The sequence below is a fragment of the Acipenser ruthenus genome, chromosome 23 (assembly GCF_902713425.1).
Source record: "Acipenser ruthenus chromosome 23, fAciRut3.2 maternal haplotype, whole genome shotgun sequence".
In the NCBI taxonomy this organism is placed as follows: domain Eukaryota; kingdom Metazoa; phylum Chordata; class Actinopteri; order Acipenseriformes; family Acipenseridae; genus Acipenser; species Acipenser ruthenus.
Window position 1 is genome coordinate 24,305,669 of NC_081211.1, and position 17,148 is coordinate 24,322,816.

The following is a 17,148-nucleotide window of genomic DNA, read 5'->3' on the forward strand; positions in this document are numbered from 1 at the left end:
TCCACGATATCAAACACATCACACTTTTAGACTGAGAAAACTGAGACTTGCATAAGCAACAGGACAATTTCTCCATCAGCAGTTAGGTTATACTGGTAGAAATATTTCCCTTTTTAACCACTACAGCTGAATGGCCCCATGTACTGCAAAGTTGAAATGTGAGACTTTCTGAACATCTTAGGAATGGCAATTTGAAACCAGTGACAAACAAAAGTCAATGCAATGTTTATTCAAAATAATCTCGCTAATGCATTGCACAAGGGTATATCTCTTTGGCTAGACTTCAGACTGTTTATATATATATATATATATATATATATATATATATATATATATATATATATATATATATATATATATAACAACATGTGTGCCCCCAAGTCATAAAGAAGACCAGGCCTAATTGGATTAATTGAAAGATATGCACCAACTGGATAAGCTGTTCAAATAAACTGGAATATATATATTTGTTCTTCTTCTTTCAGTGTTGTCTCTTTTTAAAGAGTTTAGTACCATTTCATTTATGTATTTATTTGTTCTGATTAGTTAATGAAATCAATTTTCTCCTTGCACAGCATGACAACCCGCTTAAAGGATTAAGATATAGGAATTAGAGTTTGCTTGGAAATTAGATTTTGCTTGGAAGAGTTTGCTTGGAATACTGAGCCAAGATATCCAGATGTCCATAGCCCACAAGATATTCAGAATCTTTCTTTAATTATTTTACACTTATCACCAACAAGAATTGGCAATATTGGGACACACACCCTATGTCTCAATGTTGTTGTGAAGTAGTCATATTCTATCCGCACTAGGCTCAAAACATGGGATTTCATATTGTGTTAGTAGGCCAACTGAAACACATTTACAGGACTGTACTGGTAGTATATACTTCAAAGTAAAAATAGTGCTTAGAATGAGTACAGTAATGGTGACCAGCCACGTGGAAACTCAATGCCTAGTCAGTCTTAATCTTCCTACATAGTCATCCTATACTAGATAGTGTATCCCAACTGACTGCCTTTCACAATTTAACAGGAAACAGACATTTTAGCTCTACAAACAAATGCCTCCAGTTGGTGGGAGTGGTAGAGCTTTGGTCACTGGTGCAAGAGGTAATGTAAATTATTGAAATAGAGGGTGTCTCCCTGCAGGGAGCTTGGCTAGTGTTGTTAGCCTATTGCTCAGCAGCATGCTTCAGTGAACTCCGAGGGAGGTATTGGCAAACAGAACTAATGGAAGCATGTGAGTGCAGGCCGGGGTGGATAGCTGTCTTCAAGTTTATGTAAGCAACATCTGCTATACATTGAGTGTAACATTGCATTGCACAGGGGTATTCAATACTTTAAATGGGAATGCTAGCGTGATGCTCTGTATTAAAAATGTTTTGCAGGGAAATCAATGAACTGCAGCAAATTGTGACCACAGTTTCAGCAGACAGTAACTGGGGGCAAGTCTCAAAAAAAGCCCAGAGCTATCAAGAGAATAAATAGACATCACAGTGTAACAAAGTAATTTGTTTGCATATTGGGAGGATGGTCAGATTCAAACCTGAGACCTAAGCCAGATCTGAACCTTGTCCTCCAGAGATGAAAAGGCTAATGCATCAATCCTATGTGGAATCTCCCACCTAATACTCTGTTTAATGAAGCCATTCTTTTTTTTTTTTGTATTTCATGGAGAATCTACCCCACACAGAGGTTTTATTTTGGGGGGGGGGGGGGGGGGGTTCCAGAGGGGCAGAAGACATCCAGAGTTAAACATGTTGTCTTCTTTCTATTTCAGTGTTAGAACAGCTGATCCCAGAACTGAGTGTCCTGTTGAAACTGCTGGACCATGAATACCTGAGCACCACCACGAAAGAGAAGAAGACAGCAGTGAGCAACATCCTGCAGAAACTCCAGCCATCCTCCGGTGTGTGAGGCCAGCAGCTGTGTGTTTAAACGTACAATAGCTCAAGCTTCTACTGTACCATGTCCTGACAATTTGAACTGCTGTAAATACACCTAGTAACATATTTTCTAAACTGCATAAAGTGGTACATACAGTGTTTCTTTCTAAGTTACTGTTCAAGAAGAATTGATAATGATGAAGGATCTATTATGAATGTGTGAGGGGTTGTCTTTAACAGATACTTCGTTTTTTAACACGCTACTTCACATACTATACATTCTGAAACTGTGTGGAACTCAATTCATTGAACTTTAAGCTGAAAAATATAAATTCCTGCAACAAACAAAACTGATGTGGATTTTTTTATGTCTTTGTTATTGAGGACGCCTTTATCAAATCAAACTAAACATATATATATATATATATATATATATATATATATATATATATATATATATATATATATATATATATATATATATATTTCTCCACCTTATCTCTGTTTAATGCGCTCGTGAACAAAACGTATATTCCCCTGCCGTGTTCCCCGAAAACTGTTACATTTGAATGTGCTGAATTTTATATCAATGTGTATGTTCTGTTGCAGTGAATGGAACAGATTACATATATATGAACACTACGGCTTATGGGAATGGGACTAGCTTTGTGGAATCTTTATTTGAAGAGATCGGTAAGTGTAGAAACCAGTTTCTATTAATTAGGCACTTCTAGATTTCGTTCTCTGTGAATTAAAATTTTATAGAAGTAATTCTGTGCGGGATTCAAGTAAATAATATGATTAAATAATGTTAAGATTAAGAGTGTTGCGTTCTTTAGGTGAATAGTTACAGCAGGAGTGTTCAAACTGTAAACACATGTTACAGGAAGTCAATGAGTGTCACTGATTCCAGTGAGCCATCTCTTTATTCTAATGATGTTCTCTTACATGTATGGTGGTTAATAAAGCAGATTGTAACATTGGGACTCTCAAAGACGCTCCAGAGGAGAAGAAAGAGGAAAGCGAGGCAGAAGCCTCTGAGACATCACCTTCCAAGACAGTAGGTCCTTGTACTTTACTGCCCTTAGCTTTTCAAGAGCATCCCTTTATACAGAGCTTGTAAAAGGCTCGTTATTTTGATGGAAATGGAGAGTGACGTACATGGCTGAGTGACTCACGTCACCTTTGTTTCACACAACTGGATCCAGCAATCCATTGTTGGGGGATGTAAAAGCAGGAATGTCTTTAACCTGTCTGTAAAGGGTTTACATTTTGAAGAGCTTCCGTCAGACTTTTAATGAAGAGGCTGACCTAATACAGTCATCCAGATTTCCTTTTGTTGCACATTTACAGGTGTTGTGCCTCTTTTAAAACTAACCCCACAGACAGTGTGAACTGAGCCAATTAAAGTGGCCTGACTTGGTATGTTCAACTGTACGCTCATAGGAATACTGAAAAAAACACATTTACATGTAGTCGCATTTAGACACTATTTTCAACTAGAAGCCCTGATGAAAACATCTTTTGAAAAAGATTTTCGGTGTTAAAAGTTCTAGATGTCCTGTGCACTCATGCGTAACGATTCACGGGCATCACGCCAGCAGCATGGTTCTGCCTTGTTTCAGACTGTGTGTGTGTGTTGCATTGAGATTGTATGAAATCTGCACATTTCTGTTATATTGCTGTTAATAATATTGGTGTTCCCTGCTTGTTTGAATGAGCAGGCTGGTGTAAGGCGTGACAGTTGCTGCTGTCTGATTTCCTTAATGTTTTGTAGAGTACAGCTGATACACCTCCTCCACTGCCCACCACCCCACCTCCTGAGGATTATTATGAGGAGGCAGTGCCCCTGGGTCCGGGCAAAGCACCTGAGTTTATCACCTCAAGGAGTAAGTACTAACATGATTCGCCTCCAGGAATAAGTGCCTAGTGCATTACCTCAATAAAAGAGTTCTAATTGGGTGCCTAACTTCAAAACGTTGAGTAGATTGAATTATGGAAAAGCTGTGCTCTTGATTTCTTTAAAACTCTAGGACTACAACACAGGCATATACTTTTCACTGCTGAAAGAAAGGTCAATGAGAACGCATCTTAACAGAAGCAGAGCTTGGGTGGGGTTCAGTAACAATGTGGACAACAGTATCTTCCGTAGCAGAATTGAACTTACATTAGAATGCTGAGTGGTACAGGAAACACCTGTAAAATAAAGGACTTGGGTAAAAAGGAAAGCTGTCTGTAAAAGACAGGGCTGCTATTAAGAGTTAAAGGTTGTAATAAAAGCTGCTCATGTATGTTCAGGCAGTCATTAGGAAATAGGGGCTGTGCAGAGTCAAAACATGACCTCTGGCTCTTTCTATCAACTGTTTCCTTTCAGCCTGATGACCTGTTGATGCAGGTGACTCTTCGCTTACAGGCTTCGACATGCAAAATAAAACTGGCAGTGTCCCAAAGGTGAACACAGTTCACTCCAGATAGAAACAGTGCCAGTTACATTCATGTGATTGTTTTGTGCACTGAAAAGGTCTAATTTGATTTAAGCCAAACAATATAGGCTATGCAATGCAAGTAATTTCCAAACTACAAGTCAGTTTTAATTTACAGAAGGATATCAAAATGGCCATTTGTTATGCCGTCCAAAATTAATTCAAGACATAACATTTCTGTGCACCCATTGTTATTTTGTGATGACAAACTGGTTTATGTAGAGAAAAGAGAGCAGAAAGGTGTCGTCTAGACTGAAGGCCCTCCACTTTATCAAAGTCGGTACAAATGGAGGGGTAGGGACTTGAGACTGGGAGCAGTGCTCCAGTTGATTAATGACTGAATACAAATTTGAAAATAACCCCAATTTGAAAGCCTGTGTAGCATCCTGTCATGCCAAGACATCTCAATGCATTTTACAGAGAAAAGATTTCTGCACAGCGTGCATTGTAATGCATTAAAAGGGAAAATATTTACACTAAGGCATTTCTTAATAAGAAAGTGGCTATATCCCTGATGTATCTGGCAGAATTCCACATAACTGTGCTTGGACTGTGCTAGCTAAAAAACAAGCAGCCTCCCACAGTAACACGTTTTTGATGATTGAGCAGAACTTCAACAAGCGGCTAACTCAATCGTTTCTAAGGTCATCAATGCAACCTGCCAGTGCAGAGGAACTGTAGCTGGAGCTCTTTAATTCAATGCATATTTAACTTCAACTCGCATGTTTGTATATTTGATTGAAGTAGGATGGGGTGGTCCTAATGGTACAATAGGCTTGGAAGAATGACAGGAATTAGTGTGAACTGTGTGTGTGTGACTTGGCAGGCCAGCACAAAGCACAATCTCCACTGCCAAGACCACTGCCTGTGGTCTTTACCATTGAGAGTGCTTTCCTGTGAGTTTCTTTCCTATCCTGTACAGTGTTCCATTGATTTTTAAATAAGATTAGGAGTGAGTAATTATTAACAGTGTGAATTTCCATTCACAAAAAAAAGGTGCAAAGTGCACTTTGACGTAAATAGTATTTTAGTGATATCTGCAAGCGTAAATGGCTCAAGCTGGTGGCTTTGTACTTTTACGGTATTATATTCAAAGACTAATTCCATATAAGGAATTCCACGGTCGCACTGTTTATTTTAAGGAGCTACAGTCTAAGCTAAGTACATTGTTTTGAAGAAGGTTATTTATCCCCAGTGTATCCCAGCTGGGCTACAGTTCTCATTTACACTGGCTTCTTGCTTCCAGTCCTTTACTGCGTTACCTCTTTATAAACATCGACTATGCGGGTGTCAGTGAGATAGCAGCCGATCATCACATAAACAATAAAACTGTCCTAACATTGTATTGCCAGAAGAGCAATATTGTTTTGCCAGTTTATTCGGGCTCTGAGGTAGGCAGTTCAAATGAAGGCCTTGACGAATCCTACAGTGTGTTCAGCTTCTAATTCAACCCTCTTTTTTCTATCAGGCAGTTCCAGCCCACCAAACTCAATAGAAGATGGATACTATGAAGATGCTGACAACAACTATCCAATCACCAGGATTAATGGGGAACAGAAGAACTCATGTAAGAGCACTGTGTAGCAGACCCACAGTCCCTCTTTGAGTATAGAGCCATGTTATGAGCAGGGTATATATATATATATAAATGCCATCACTGTATATTTCTAAGAAATATAATTTATTCCCAAGGGACTAAAACACATTTATTATGTGTGCAAATATTATTTGCTTGACAAAATAACTTAATAATGTGACGGCATTCATATTTATAGAATAAGAGAGACCCAAAAGTCCTGTGATAGATCCACTGAGCTCGAAGAATTCAGACAGATTTTACTCTCTCATTTCTCATAAGAAATAATTTATTTTACCAGACAACGATTCCGATGCGATGAGCAGCTCGTACGAGTCCTATGACGAGGAGGAGGAGGATGGGAAGGGACAGCAGCTGACGCACCAGTGGCCTTCAGAGGAGAACTCCATGAACCTGGTGAAGGACTGCCGCATCTGCGCCTTCCTTCTGCGCAAGAAGAGATTCGGACAGTGGGCCAAGCAGTTCACTGTCATCCGCGACAACAGGCTCCTGGTGAGGCCCTAACTTGATTGATAAGTCAGGAGGCTTTACTGTGATACAATACCATACAGGGATGAAAAGAGAAAATGAAGCTCCCATTGCTTAGACATTTCTCGTGACCTTAGTCACCCTTGAGCTTAATAACAGAAAGATGTAAGATAAAGTATGTTTTACTAAGCTTATAGTAAAGCCTGGAATGGCTTAAACTGATATGCAATGGGTCAATAAAATATAACTAACATTTATTACTATTACTGATTATTTTCTGTGGACATATGTCCAGACCACAGAGTTTGCGTAACTGTATTAATGGAGTGGGAATGGGGTTTCACAACTAGCACCTTCTTTTTAATGGTGTTCCGGGGAACTCACAATATATTAGGTTTCAATGAAGTTGCTGTTAAAATAAATTACTATCCAGTTACTACAATGAAACATTACAGTGCCTCCAGGAAGTACAGAGCCAGACTGAGATCGGATGACATGGTGCTTTGAAATTCCCCAATAATTTAGCCAGTTTATTCTAGTAAAAACAAAATGACTGCAATCTCCATCCCTAACTATACCGTGTTTGTCTTTATATTAAGTGCTACAAAAGCTCCAAGGTTCAGAGCCCTTACATGGACCTGGCCTTGAACATGTGTAACGTTATCTACGTTCCAAAAGACGGGCGACGTAAGAAACACGAGCTGCGCTTCTCTCTGCCTGGCTCTGAGGCCCTGGTGCTCGCGGTGCAGAGCAAGGAGCAGGCTGACGAGTGGCTCAAGGTAACATCGATTCAATTAAGCAGCTCTTTAACACATCGCCTACCATGTCTGTTTGGTCTCTGTTGCTTGCAGCTATGCTTTTGTTGGTGGTTCTTGTTCCTTACTTAATGAACTTGCATGTTCCTTCTGTGGCAGTCATCCAGAACTTTAAACTATCAGTCATAAACTCGGAGGCACGAACTGTAAGAAAGCAAGTCACGAAGACAAATGTTTAAACCGGTTTGAGTAATAAACAGAAGTTTTGCCTGTTTAACACCCAACCTTAGCATTTGCCACAGGCTCTTACTTATCAGGGCTGTTGGGGAGCACAGCCGGAACACACGGTCACTTGCGTTCCTGTCAGCTCCATAATCTCGCTCTTTTGTTTTCCGTTCTTGCTTGACATAAACAGACCCATTCAAGAGAAAATAAAATGTGCTTCTCCTGGGCTGGCTCTGTGGAAGTGTCTCATTGTGTCATTGGCAGCATGACTGATAGAGTGGAGCCTGTGCTTATTTACACTGAGTCCCCTCGTGCATGTTTCCATTTATTGTCTGGTTGTGCAAGCTGTTAGCAGATACAAGGCTAAACCTACACATGCAGACTGTCTACAAAGAGGCAGGCTGAGTCAATACAGGATTTTACTGTGTCAAACCCATGGCTAAGATACCATTTCAACAGTTACACCGCTATAGCTGACTCAGTGTTTTATAAGCATTAGCTGTAAACTTGTTTCCTCTTTGTTTGTAGAGATCATGTCTTAATATGCTTTCCTACAGGTGATCAGAGAAGTCAGCAGCCAGTGTAATGGGGTTCATGGGTTAGAAGGATCAACCTCACCGATGATTCTGCGGAAAATAGAACTGGACAAGGTAATGGGTGGTGCGGATTGCATATTTATGGTTGTTGTTGACAGTATATTTACATGTGGAATGCTTTAAGTGAAAGAGCTGGAAAAGACCAAATATTTAAGCAATTCATAGATGACCATATGCCAGCAAAGGCACATAATTCATTGTGGTAAATAATTGTACTATTTACTAAAGGCTTCTGATTCTTGTAACTGATGTTGTCTCAATGCACCATACAGACTGGGAAATGCTGTGTCTGGTTTCAAAAGCACTGAGGGTTTCTCAACATGATAATTAAAGAGTTTGTTCCATGGGAGCTTAGAAAAGGAGCATGCTGTGACCTGGGGAAATAAATCTAAACACATCTTCTGTTCTGTATTATATCCCATTAAGATCTAAACATAAAAAGCAATCGTTATTTTGGTGATATGACTTGCTGGCATAAAAAAAATGGTAAAGAACTGGTAATGAATATGTCCTTGAAACCAAATCCAAACCACTAAGGTAGAACAGAAGGCTGCTATTCCCAGTGTAAGTGTACAGAGAGCAGTGTGGTCAATGGCAGTCCCTGGGAAGGTAGAGACAGACACAGGACCGAGGCTTCCTGACTTTGTTTTTCCAGCCTGTCTAACAGTTTGGTGCTCTGCCTGTTTCCACAGAGATTATCCGTGGATAAACAGACCTCGGACTCGGACAGTGCAGTCACGGGAGACAATAGCAGCCCGGTGAACAGGAGGGAAGGCAGGGATCATGGTAAGAACCTGCTCGCACTTTCTCAAGCACATCGACTACACTAGCCTCAACACAGAGAGATGACCCTGTATGGGGTCCGTTTACTTGTAATGCTGTCATACTATTCTTGTTTCATTTTTTAGTTCTCATTTTGTATGCTTATTTTTCCATGCTGCCAGTAGAAGCACAGTAACTATTCATAAGGGGATGATCAGGTTTTAAAAGGGTGTTGTCACTTACTAGTAATTCTATGTGCTTTACCACCAGTTACAATGTTACGCTCTCAAAGCAAACTACTCAGTACAACTCCTTTTGTATGGTTTATTATACGTTGCTATGCTTTCAATGTGGCATACCAGATTGACCCTGTAAAAGAGATGCAGTACCATCAAAAGCTTTCTGGTGCACATGTGCAGTTTATAATGTCACGGTTTTGTACAGCAGTATCCCATTCCTCCTCTCAGCATTACCCCAGTAAAACAGCTATGACGAGACAGACTGACCATATCTCCAAAAGCTAATAGCTAAGTTCCTGTGTTTGTGTGGAGGTTGTGTTTTCAACACTTAAACAGTCCTAACGGTGTGTTTATCCCAGCCAGTCAGTGGTTATTTCATCTCGTTGTGTACACTGCAGTTAAAGGGAAGAGAAGTGGCCTGGCTGAATTAAAGGGCTCCATGAGCAGGGCAGCAGGGAGGAAGATCACAAGGATCATCAGCTTCTCCAAGAAAAAGCCTACCACTGCTGAGGACACCCAGACATCTTCCACTGATGAGGACGTTCCATGCTGTGGTTGGTTCCAGGGCTATACTTAGCCTCCCTCGCTTTTTTTAATCTGGAATCCATATGATTATAAAAATGGAAATGATATCATACTGTATTTATGGAGAGAAAGAAAAGTAGCAATTATTCCATTACTATTCTCTGTTATAATGATATAGAACATAAGAACATAAGAACATAAGAAAGTTTACAAACGAGAGGAGGCCATTCAGCCCATCTTGCTCGTTTGGTTGTTAGTAGCTTATTGATCCCAGAATCTCATCAAGCAGCTTCTTGAAGGATCCCAGGGTTTCAGCTTCAACAACATTACTCGGGAGTTGGTTCCAGACCCTCACAATACAGTTATGGGTGAATCAGTTTAATTGTGAAACAATGGAAAATATTAAACTCTTGGTTTGGTAACTGTGAGGTTTATATATGTTCAATATTTTTTCATTCTGTAAATTAACATTCAGAAACTTGATACAGATTGGGGCCTTTTTGTAGCTTTTTTATGCTTTTTGTTCAAAGAAGGAAACTTAGATTTAGAAGTGGGTGAGTTAAGTTGTGTAAATAAAGGCATAACTTATGTTGAATTTGTCCTTTTTTTAAGTGGTCTGGAATCCTGATTGAGCAACATCCACAAAACAGGATGCCTCTCCCTGTCTCTCTCTCACTGAGGGGGACAAGCAGGAAAGAAACCAGGGTGGGCCTCTCTCTAGTATACTGATGCTCATGTGTATGTTTTCTCCAGGTTACCTGAACGTGCTTGTGAACCAGTGCTGGAAGGAGCGCTGGGTCTGTCTGAGAAGGAATACTCTGTATTTCCACAAGGACCAGTCGGACCAGCGAACCCACGTCAACGCTATCGTGCTGCAGGGCTGTGAGGTGGCAACCGGACTAGGCCCCAAGCACCCCTTCGCTTTCCGACTGCTGCGCCACAGCCATGAGGTGGCAGTCTTGGAGGTACGGGAGAGCGCTGTACCTGTGTTTTTGGTTTTTATTTTTCAAAAATGTCCTTTGAATTTGTGTGGGTTTATTATTAAATTAGAATGTAATGCCATTGACACAACGATGTGGTTTCATTATGAAGACCTCAAATATCAGCCTTTAAAAGAAGTGGCATTTGAACATTCTGGGGTTTGTGAACTCAAAAGCTGAGCACTTTCTTTTATTAAAGATCCCATTATGATTAGATGACAGCATGAAAGCAACACAAATGACATTCTCAAGCAAATGAAAGATACAGATAAAGAGAAGACAAACAACCCTTATTATTCCATTATTATAATTCCACTGTGGGATTTGCCTTTTATTTAGACAAGCATAAAACGCTGAACAATTGTTTTGAGTGAATTTCCTATCTGAAAGACTGCTTCATAATTAAAATGAAGACGTTTGTAAATGTTTGAGGTAAGGAGGAATACTGAGCTGCAGAGTTACTCAGGATGTTGTGCATGTAGTTTTTAGCACACCCCACCCCATCTGTAGAAGAGGCTCTTCTGTGAAGTGACATGTCAAGGTCCCCATTCATAAAAAATGTTGCCCTTCCCTGCACGCTATCGAGCAGAAACTCAAACTCCATTAACTTCTCTCTCCGTCGCGCTGTGGCAGCACATCATATCACATTAAGAGAAAAAAAAGTACAAACTTTGTTACTGTGCACCTTCTCTACAGCCTGCTGAAAGCCTGCCATTTCATTTTACCTCTGCCTGCTCCTTTTCATCTGTGGCCTTGAAGAGCTTAGATTTAGTATTGTCCAGTGTATATTTCCTATGTGATAAACACGACCACCCTTTGAAAGACTGCTTTCAAAGTCAGTTCACATTCTGTATTCTATGGCTTTGAAGTATTATACCCTATTCACAAATCTTTAATGTATAAGTTATTTAAAGAAAGTTGCATTTATTAGTAAAATGCTGTCTATAGAACACGTTCATGAATCTCTTATACTGAGTTGCAGCTTTGTGAATAGAGCCTGTTGTCTTCTATTCCGGTACACCGCTGTGTTCTATGATTCTTTAGGCAAGCTGCTCTGAAGACATGGGCCGGTGGCTGGGACTGCTTTTGGCTGGGACTGGATCCTCCACAGATCCGGAGTCTCTGCATTATGACTATGTGGATGTGGAAACCATTGGCAACATTGTCGACGCTGTCAGGCATTCCTTCCTGTAAGTGCTTGTAGTGAACAATCCGTTCAGAACCTCTGTGTTATGTGGGGAAGTCTCTGCATGTGCAAGCAGGGGAAATTCTACCACTTTAACCGGTCAACTCTCCCACATCGTTGTGCCATTATTCTATTGAATCTGTTTAGGACAGAGGACAGGCAGTTAGTAAGACGTACCAGTGTGGTGCACAATAGAGACACACACCTATCACCAGCTCGTTCAGTAGCAGAGCAATTGGATTTAATGTTTGCATTGGCATTGATTTCTGCAGTGTACGCCAGTAACAATTTGGAGTTTGGTTGAACTGTGCCACCCACTGTATTTCTTGCTAGTGAGCAATACAGCTTAACTTCAGGAGATTTGTTTAGTTCTCCTATGCAGTAATGTCATATTCTATGATACCATACTCCTCTTCTGTCTGTAGCTGGGCAACCTCTTCTTGCAGCCCTGGAGGAGTGATTGACTCCAGGACGTATGATGATGTACCCTACGAGCAAGTCCAGGTAAGTTTAAAATCCTGCCTTTAGCAACTACATGTTGAGGAGCTCATTGACTTTTGAGCTCAATGTGGAATGTTGTGAAACCCATTGAAAACTGTAAGGTTTTACATTTGTATTTATTTCCATGCATTCTAAGCTTTACCAGTAGAGGGCGCTCTGCTGGTGCAGCGTGAGAATTAATGTGCAGTTTTCCAAGTTAGCATTTTGTCAATGTAAATCCAATTGATTGCCACCACTGTCTTCAAAACCATGTTTAAATTTACACACTTAAGTATTTGGACCAAATAAATAGGTCTCCCTTATTTAAAGTTTTAAGAAGTGAGGTTATCTGTTGAGCAGAACAGTATGCGGTTCAACCACACAATAAAACCTTTTTTTTCTAGTTTTTTAAACCTCTGTTATTTAACGTGTCAGCACACATGCAATATCATCAGCAGCATTTCCACGTCTACACTCAGTGGTCTATAAACATGGGAGAAATCGGGGTGTGAACAGAGCTTTGGTACCCACCTTTCAAGAACGACTGCTAAGTAATCATATGCTGTCATGTAAGGTGTATCCCACCCTCCACCCCCCACTGCCCAGCCCTGCCTGTAAATGGAGGCTGGACATCCCTGTAAACAAATCATTTCAATTGCTCCAGATCAAAATCAATCTTGTTTTAAGAAACCCAACATTGTATTTCTTCTGGTCGCACTCGACTTTCTAACAATAAAATGTGATCCCCTGTCAAGCGAGGGCTGCTCCACTTACTGACTGCTTCCCCAGATGTTCCTTTGATGGTCAAGGACAGACTCCTCTGATGGGGGGTCACTCGTTACACATGAAGAAACATGCAGTAGTTTGTTCCACCAGTCCCTTTCCCTGCATACTGTCTCTTGTGTTCTGCACTAGATGAAGTGGTGCACTTGAAGTTTCTGATTCAGGGTTATATGCATATAAAGAAACCTCCAAGTTTGTTATTGGTCTGCATTGCAGATGTCTTCTGGGCGTGATGTATTTACTGTGGTAAACTTTTTGTAAGAGTTGGCATCTTGACAAATGAACCAATAGCCACGTGATGTATTGAAAACCTAGTTCAACCTTGGCATCATCAAAAGCATAATGATTTGGCTTTATTAGCTACAACACTTTGCACGCAGAACATATCCCATGGTGCTCTATGACTAACAAAAGGCTTGGCTTCCAGGGCCAGTGTTAAACGAGTACAAAATGAAATCAAGTATGGACCAAGGCAGTCCACAGGGAGAGAAGAGTGGAAACTTGTGTGGATTTTGTCCAAAAAAACAACTTTTGAATCAATTTAAAGGAAGAGATTAAAAATGAACTCTCTGTATATGTGTGCAAAAGACAGGTGTAAGTTGAGAAGCAAAACTTTAAGAGCAGAAAAGCTCCACCTTGACTCTTTAAACAATCCAAGGAAAACAAAGCCGTCCTCCTCACGGCTGGGCGCTCTCCCAGGCTGACGGGGCTCGCTGTGCAGGGTTTAGGTGTCACTCTATCCCCTCTGCAGCTGTGTGCAGACAGACCACTGATTTCCATGTGATAGCCCCTCCAAGAAACCAAGCCTTTCAATGCTTTATAATAGGGGCTTATAAACTGAGGGAAAAGAAAGCAGCCTCCTGCTGTGTGCACCCGTAAAACATTCCTGGGGCTGATATTGAAGCAGTAAAGTACCACAGTTACAGTACATTATTACTCACTGCACTGTGTTTCGACAAATTACTATCATTAAATACAAGTTGGAATTGTATGGTGACTCTATACACTTCTATTGCATTTTTTGTCATAGGTGAAACCGTACTTAAAAAATAGAATTAATTGCTGTCCCTCCCTACCATTAATATGTACAGTATTCTATATGCAAAACCTTATGTAAATATTATGATTTCATATACATTGTAAGAAGCAACACTTCAGATGGGATAAGCTCACGGTTTTGTCTTTTTTTCCAACATGGTCCAGATGGAAGAACAGAAGCGTCCCGCGGTGACTCCAGTAAAACGGCACTCATCCTTCTCCAGTAAAGAGACCCACAAGATAGACCCGCAGGTTAAGATAAAACGCCACGGCTCAAGTAAGACTTCATATGAACCGGAGTCCTGCAGCCCTGCTAGACTCCTGGGTGTTCCGCCTTAAGTACCCAGCTTTATTTTAGTTTGTAGTCTTTTCCCAAATGCAGTCTCCTTTTAAATAGTTCAAGTTCTTCGTTTTTTACAGCTGAATGGATTCCAAGTGCTGCGTACATTTGAAGGTTTTTTTGCAGTCACTAGGAGTAACTTTAGATTTATAATGTATCCTCTGGTAAGGACTGGAAAGGGATAAAGGGGGTTCACCCAGTGATCGCCTCCTAGTGTGTATGGGGAATGGGGTTTCATCCCAATGCTGATGACCATGGCTCCTCTTGCAGGGCATGAGTGCAAACTCAATGCGAAAGCAACATTGAACTACTAGAGTGTGTTAAAGCCACAAACGCCTTCTTTGAAGAACATTGAAATTTCAGTGATGCCTTTACGTTTTATGGGGACCATAAAATGACACCACCTCCCCACCCTGAGCCTTCACCTCTTGAGTTCTTTACGGTCATTGTTTTAAGCTGTCAGTGGCTCAGTAGGCAGTCCAATCACACTCATCGAAGAGCAATAGCATTGGTGGGGTGGGTTGGGACATGGAAGAATTGCCATTTCTAGTCTCAGGACAGGGATTCAGCTCACCCGACCACACTGTTTTTAAGTGTCACATGAAATTGTTTCAGAATTGATTCATCTAAACTAAGCCACTAACTTTATTAAAATTAGTTTTTCATTTGAGTATTTTAGTAGATTACCAATATTGTATTGCTTTAAGTTCCCATAATTCCTGAATGTTGGTTTTGGATTTTTCTTCTGTGAAATAGGGATTTATTTTTTTTTTTTTAACTAAATGTACAGTCTAGTTTACTGTAGTCAGTATAAACTCACCCAGACAATTTGAGAGCTAAAACTCACAACTGCTATCTGCTGTTAAAGTGGTGGTATTGACAATTGACGTTTTTAACAAATAATAGGAGTTTCTTTCTATATTTAATACCTCAAATACTACAGAAAATACTATGTTTAAGTGCCTCATCAGAAAAACACATACAATGCAATGAGACCTTTCATGGTAGGTTGTTAAGGTTATTATGGATTTTGATAAACCTGTTAGGTTCTGCTCTCTCCATTTCCAGTAATAAGCACAGGGAAAGCCATGGCTGTACACATCCCTTCCAGCCACACCTGCCTGCTGTAAGCTGGTGTTGTCAGCTGAACAAGTGCTTATACTTTCCTTGTGTGTTTCTTTTCTAGATGCCAACCAGTATAGGTATGGGAAGACCCGCGCTGAAGAAGATGCAAAGAGATACTTGAGTGAGAAGGAGAAGTTGGAAAAACAGAAGGAAGTGATTCGAAATGAACTGGTAGTGCTGCGCAAGGAGAGGAGAGAAGTGAAGGAGTCACTGAAAAGCACCACAGGTACTTTATATTCTTCACCTACAATCAGATCTAACACCATGGGAAGAGTACCTGCACACAGATATTCTCCAATACAAGACAATACAATGCAAGACAATACAATACAGTCTTCCATCACAAGGACCCCAAAGCGCCTCGCACACAAATACATTAATACAACACAGTAACAAAACTGGAATTAAAAAAGGACATAAATACAGTCCTCATTTGGAAGCTAGTCAGATACTGCTACTGAAATGTCACTGTGGATCTCCAAGCGAAGCCAGAATTATGGAGTCTGTTTCTTGACTGAGTTGTGTATGTAGCTTCCTTGTCCTGAACAGCCTTTGACCCTTAAAGTGCCTCATCTTCTGTATTTGCAGTAACCAAGCAGGTTTGTAAATGATCAGACCCAAGTCAAGGCTTAATAGCAGCCAGGGCTATTACTAGTGGAAATGGTTTTTCTGCCCATGATTTTTCATTACAGCGCACGGGCATTCCAGAACCAGTCAGCGTGGCTTTAATTAATAGAATACTCTTTTTATATAGGTCTGTTTTTAATTACATCCCCAAATGGACATTTCAACAGACTTACGCGTTTGGAAGCTGTTATTTAGTGTACTGTAATCGATAAGAAATAGAAAATAACGTGCTAGTCCAATGTAGCATTAAGTATTTTGTTCTTAACAGAGCCTTCTGCTGCTAAAATGGTGATAATCCCTGAGATTTTTTATTGCTACATAAGACTGAGAATGTGTTATAAACTGATATTGAAGATACAATGCACAATGCAATGGAACCCGGTATATTTAACAGAATATGTTCTAAAATAGTAAATCAACGATGTGGAACATTTGTAGAAATGTTTATGTTTCTTAAAGATATTAGTAAATCATTATCTTTCTTTGTGTACGGTTAGGCTCATTTTATGATTCCTTTGTAGTTAAAAAAATGGAAATTGCTAGAAATGTTCCTTATAAAACCAACCCTAACTTTTTACAGGCGCTAGTAGTATCAACAATTATTTTTGAGGTCACTAGATATCTACAGCTGAGAATCTATGACAATTGAAATGAAAACCACCCATTAAAGTTTGCTTCCATGTTCAGTATCTGGTTCAGTTGCTCAGGGTATTTGAAGGTGAAAAGGCATTTGAAGTTAAGGTATTCATTACTGTGTGTAGGGACTGTGAACCATTTCCTTTCCTCGCTTCAGTTACTTTGGTGTCGAAAGGATATTCTGCTTTGCTGCACATCCTTTAAGTGTTCCATTTAAACTTGAGTACGCGTTATATATGCTATCTAACTCTAGTGACTTGATTTTAAATATTTTAAATGCTGAAATGCCAGGACTCACTCAGATGGTAAAAGAGCAGGAGAAAAAACCGCCCACTTTCTGCATAAGTGGGAAATCACTTATTAAAACAGTGGTACTCAATTCTGCCCCTCAAGATCCATTCCAGTCCTGGTC

The 17,148-nt window shown here is 40.2% G+C and overlaps 1 protein-coding gene across 4 annotated transcripts in view; it reads left to right on the forward strand.

The window, feature by feature from the left end:
- The window catches only part of LOC117413094 (actin filament-associated protein 1-like 1), a 37,640-nt gene that overhangs the window by 17,398 nt on the left and 3,094 nt on the right, over positions 1-17,148 (forward strand). For 2 of the 4 annotated variants that reach the window (XM_034908479.2, XM_034908477.2), the window contains exons 2-16: positions 1,786-1,914; positions 2,501-2,584; positions 2,860-2,951; positions 3,669-3,780; positions 5,843-5,941; positions 6,252-6,463; positions 7,039-7,218; positions 7,977-8,069; positions 8,708-8,801; positions 9,415-9,570; positions 10,295-10,506; positions 11,566-11,711; positions 12,133-12,211; positions 14,174-14,285; positions 15,535-15,699. In XM_034908479.2, the coding sequence (XP_034764370.2) occupies positions 1,786-1,914; positions 2,501-2,584; positions 2,860-2,951; positions 3,669-3,780; positions 5,843-5,941; positions 6,252-6,463; positions 7,039-7,218; positions 7,977-8,069; positions 8,708-8,801; positions 9,415-9,570; positions 10,295-10,506; positions 11,566-11,711; positions 12,133-12,211; positions 14,174-14,285; positions 15,535-15,699 (1,965 nt within the window). The remainder of the gene's footprint in view (positions 1-1,785; positions 1,915-2,500; positions 2,585-2,859; positions 2,952-3,668; positions 3,781-5,842; positions 5,942-6,251; positions 6,464-7,038; positions 7,219-7,976; positions 8,070-8,707; positions 8,802-9,414; positions 9,571-10,294; positions 10,507-11,565; positions 11,712-12,132; positions 12,212-14,173; positions 14,286-15,534; positions 15,700-17,148) is intronic. The other 2 variants (XM_034908478.2, XM_058996894.1) reach the window with 2 other exon arrangements.